The following is a 5,200-nucleotide window of genomic DNA, read 5'->3' on the forward strand; positions in this document are numbered from 1 at the left end:
GGTGATGAAACTCTTTCAAACCTTTTGGATAAAGTCAGAACCGCATCGCAGACTAGAGACCAGTCCGGACCCTGAAGACGGACTGGGAACTTCAGGAATCCACTGACTGGAAATCAGCTGCAACTTTCAAGAATTCATAACTCCAGATGAGACCAGATTTAAGTGTGTGTGTGTGTGTGTGTGTGTGTGTGTGTGTGTGTGTGTGTGTGTGTGTCAGGTGGATGGAGGCGTGTCTTCAGGAGCAGCTCCCTGCTCCCACGGAGCTGGAGGAGGCGTTGAGGAACGGAGTCTTCCTCGCCAAACTGGGACACTGCTTCTGTCCCAGGACCGTCCCGCTGAGGAAGATCTACGACCCGGACCAGCAGCGCTATCAGGTCTGACTGGGAGACCAGACTGGGACAGGCTGCTGAACCAGTACAGTGGTGGCATGTTACTGGGACGGTCTGCTGGAACCAGTATGTTCAGTGGTTCCAGCTGTAGTTTCCAGTAAAGTCGCAATAAGAAATCCAAGTGGCCTTAAAGCCTCATGAAGAAACTGGACACTGATACTCATAATAATACACAATAATACATAATAATACATAATAATACATAATAATACACAATAATACATAATAATATACATAATACATAATAATACATAATAATACACAATAATACATAATAATATACATAATACATAATAATACATAATAATACACAATAATACATAATAATACATAATAATACACAATAATACATAATAATATACATAATACATAATACTACTTAACACACAGACAGGTTATGATTGAAAAGTGACACAAGGCAACATGAAGCCTCCAGACACTGATCATCTGTTTCTATTGGTTTCATCGATTGATTCATTTTCCTCTTGTTGTTCTTTTATTCCTTTCTTTCATTTAACTTTCTTCCAGTCGTCTCCTGCTCTTCTCTTTATTTGAATCTTTCTAATTCAGTCTGAAGTTTTACATCTGAAACTGATCCAGGAAAACATGGAAAGGCAGACAGACAGTTCAGCTTCATGTGGTCTGTCATAAAGCAGAGTCAGTCTGGTGTTTGGATGGCTGGTTTGGCTCCGCCCCCTGATGTGTGATCAATAACCTGATGTGTGATCAATAACCTGATGTGTGATCAATAACCTGATGTGTGATCAATAACCTGTGATCAATAACCTGATGTGTGATCAATAACCTGTGATCAATAACCTGATGTGTGATCAATAATGTGTGTGCTCCAGGCTCAGGGTTTGCAGTTCCGCCACACTGACAACATCAACCACTGGAGGAACGCCATGGTGGAGGTCGGCCTGCCGGCGGTGAGCTTCACCTGGAGTATTGATCAGCTGATCGATTAGTCAGACTTGGTTGGGGTTAGGCTAACCCTAACCCTTCTAACAGATTAAACCTTTACACTGTTCAGGTTCTGATATATTAAAGTTCAGAAGTCAGAATTTAAAGTCCATCCTTTTGTTGTCAGATCTTTCACCCAGAAACCACCGACATCTACGATAAGAAGAACATGCCAAGAGCCGTCTACTGCATCCATGCTCTGAGGTCTGTCTGTCTGTCTGCCTGCCTGCCTGTCTGCCTGTCTGTCTGTCTGTCTGCCTGTCTGCCTGTCTGCCTGTCTGTCTGCCTGTCTGTCTGCCTGCCTGCCTGTCTGTCTGTCTGTCTGTCTGTCTGTCTGCCTGTCTGCCTGTCTGTCTGTCTGTCTGCCTGTCTGTCTGCCTGTCTGCCTGTCTGCCTGCCTGCCTGTCTGCCTGTCTACCTGTCTGTCTCTCCTGTTAACAGTATGTTCTCTCTCCTCAGTCTGTTCCTCTTCAGATTGGGTCTGGCTCCTCAGATCCTGGATCTCTATGGAAAAGTCAAGTTTACTGGTAAAAATAAATTATTATTATTATTATTATTATTATTATTATCTGTGTTTCAACAAACTGGACGACCAGACTGTTTAAACTGTTCAGACTGTTCAGGGTTGTAACGGGCTGTAACAGGTTGTAACGGGTTGTCAGGTTCTGGAAAAGTCTTGAATTTTATTTTCTAAATCTCACTTAAAGGTTTTGAGTTAAATTCAGTTCAGTCTTAGTTCTGATGTGCAGTCAGGCCGACCTGCAGTGTGTTGTTATATTTTATATATTTTACATATATATTATTTTATATTATATTCTATATAATGATGGACTGCAGCTGTTTTCATCTGTATGGACTGTTACTGGACCTGGACTGAACATGTTTTAAAGACCCTATAGACAACTTTTTTGCTTTAACTTCTCATTATGAAGTAAATGTTGATGCACAGTGTAATGTCTACAGAATAATGACATCATCAGTGTTTAGATTGGTTCCTATAAGCCTCGCTTTCACTATGCAGCTCTGTCTGCCACCGGGTTCCATCTCCTGGAGAATGAAGGCTCGACTTACGGCACAAAGGAAGTGAGTCATCCACTGTGCAGCCAACAGAGGAACAGGATAGATTTTCCCCGGTAGCTAGCGGTAGCGTTAGCTTTAGCCATGTTGCTAACGCTACCGCTAGCAGCCAGAAAACGAACCAGGAGCTACAAAGAAGCCAGGACCAGCCAGAACAAAAGCAACAAACATCTAACTGTGTTTGTTTCTGGCTGCTAGAGTTAGCAGCTTTAGCCATGTTGCTAACACTAGCTACGCTAGCTAACGCTAACGCTAGCAGCCAGAAACAAACAAATGTCCGTTTGATAATCTAAACACAGAACAGGTTTTCTTGCAGTGGCCTTTCTAAAAGGAGCAGTGGTGAAAGTTACTATATTGTGTTTTGATCAATGAGCTGATAACAGACAGATGGTTTGTTCTGTTGCACAGAGCTAGACTCTAACAGGAAGAGATCCGGGTGTCTTTGAGACAACGGAGCAAACAACAACAACAACAACAACAACAACAACAACAACAAAACCACTTGGAAACACTAGAGGGGACAACAGGGGGAAGATGAAAAGTTGTCTGTATCCACTTTAAACCTTCATGATCAGGTTGTTTGCTCTCTCTCTCTCTCTCTCTCTCTCTCTCTCTCTCCTCTCTCTCTCTCTCTCTCTGTCTCTCTCTCTCTCTCTCTCTCTCTCTCTCTCTCTCGTCTCTCTCTCTCTCTCTCTCTCTCTCTCTGTGCAGAGGAGGAGATTGACAACATGAAGCTGGAGCTGGGGAAATACGGCATCCAGATGCCCGCCTTCAATAAGATCGGCGGCATCCTGACCAATGAGCTGTCTGCGGACGAGGCGGCCGGTAGGTGGAGCCTCCGACCGCTTTCAGGAGTTTTTCTCCTTCTCTGTAAACTAAGCTCCTCCCTCTTCCTGTCAGTAAACTAAGCTCCTCCCTCTTCCCGTCAGTAAACTAAGCTCCTCCCTCTTCCTGTCAGTAAACTAAGCTCCTCCCTCTTCCCGTCAGTAAACTAAGCTCCTCCCTCTTCCTGTCAGTAAACTAAGCTCCTCCCTCTTCCTGTCAGTAAACTAAGCTCCTCCCTCTTCCTGTCAGTAAACTAAGCTCCTCCCTCTTCCCGACAGTAAACTAAGCTCCTCCCTCTTCCTGTCAGTAAACTAAGCTCCTCCCTCTTCCTGTCAGTAAACTAAGCTCCTCCCTCTTCCCGACAGTAAACTAAGCTCCTCCCTCTTCCTGTCAGTAAACTAAGCTCCTCCCTCTTCCTCTTCCCATCAGTCCACGCGGCGGTGATCGCCATCAACGAGGCGGTGGAGCGGGGCGAGGCGGAGGTGACGGCGCGCGCCCTGAGGAACCCGAGCGCCGCGCTGGCCCGCCTGCAGGAGGCGCTGATGAGCCTGTACCAGGAGGTGCTGCTGCAGGCCAGGAGGCGCAAGGCGGAGCGGGCGGCCGGCCGGGTGGGAGCTCATACCGACCTCCGATCGGTCCGTTAGTCTAACAGCCGATTGGCCGATCAGGCGTTTGGCTGGTTAATGTGTTTCGGCTCTAAATCACCTGACCGGCTTATTAATTATCTGCTAAGAAAACTAATGACAACCAGAACTATCTTAAGAAATGACATAAGAGGAAGTTCTTGAGGCAATTCCTCAATATTTTCTTAGTAACAGTCTCATTTCTTACGAATTTCTTTAATTTTCCAACTTAAGAACTTCTCAAAATAGGGCCTGAATTAATTCTGGTTAATAAACTTTAGGCTTACTGCCATTGAGGCTAGGAGACAAGGCTAGGAGGCTAGGAGACAAGGCTAGGAGGCTAGGAGACAAGGCTAGGAGGCTAGGAGACAAGGCTAGGAGGCTAGGAGACAAGGCTAGGAGGCAACCCAAAGTGCTTCCATCTACAAAACAATTGTGGAAAAACCTATTTAGAGCAACTAGAGCAAAGATTTAAACATTGGTTGCTGTTGGTAACTGTAAAATTTGCAGCTTATTTCCAACAGACATGAGACAGAGGCCTACCTGGCCCTACACCAAATAAAGCTTTACAATAAATGTTCATCTTAATGTTAGGTGTAGGGGAACCTATGAAGACTTTGAACTATAACCTACTTGTCTAAAATGTGTTTAAATATATGATATTAGAGGCTTACCTTTTCACTGTAGGAGTTTTAAGACAGGTGAAGGGCCGTCTGAAAGTTAAGGAAAAAATCAACAACAAATTTGACAACTTTCATTTCAAGAAAACCATTTATTCCTAAGTTTTTTCTTAGGAAGAAACATAAGAAGAAAGTTAAGAAAATATATAAGAACTGTTTTTGAGAATAGCATTTTTTCTTTTTCTTAAGACTAAAGTTTAGAAAAAAATGCCACTTGAGAAGATTTTTTTTCTTAAGAGGGTTTTGTGAATCCGGCCCCAGGCTTGGGCCGATATTTGATAATATGGAATATCGTGATATTTTCCACAGTTTGTCTCTTCTCCATCTGAAACATTTTGTCTCTGCTCAGTCTGCCGGCTCAGAGGAGAAAGACATCTATGAGGAATATCTGAGTCAGAGAGAGATCCAGCACAACATCGATGTCGTCAACGGTGAGAAGAGAAACTCTGAAAAACTGACTGACCGCTTTTATTAAATTAAATTATTTTAATGAAATAAACTTGATGAACGCTGACATCTTGATAGCAGAGTTTATAAAGCTCTTAACTAGAGCTGCAACGATTAATCGATTAGTTGTCAACTATCAAATTAATCGCCAACTATTTTGATAATCGATTAATCGGTTTGAGTATTTTTTTAAGAA

General features: G+C 43.4%; 1 protein-coding gene across 1 annotated transcript; it reads left to right on the forward strand.

Moving 5' to 3' along the window:
- Window positions 1-221: 221 nt before the first annotated feature.
- Window positions 222-4,988, forward strand: LOC139640256 (ras GTPase-activating-like protein IQGAP3; the record flags this gene model as incomplete). Its single annotated transcript, XM_071514440.1, has 7 exons — window positions 222-374; window positions 1,241-1,318; window positions 1,480-1,556; window positions 1,812-1,879; window positions 3,141-3,254; window positions 3,684-3,862; window positions 4,907-4,988. Coding segments are annotated over exons 1-7 (751 nt in total), but the record flags the coding sequence as incomplete, so codon positions are not given.
- Window positions 4,989-5,200: the final 212 nt, after the last annotated feature.

This window comes from Centroberyx affinis, unplaced genomic scaffold (assembly GCF_046629955.1).
Source record: "Centroberyx affinis isolate AG114_WGS23_722 - 3 ecotype Tasmania unplaced genomic scaffold, CSIRO-AGI_Caff_v1 ptg008795l_1, whole genome shotgun sequence".
NCBI classification, from domain to species: domain Eukaryota; kingdom Metazoa; phylum Chordata; class Actinopteri; order Beryciformes; family Berycidae; genus Centroberyx; species Centroberyx affinis.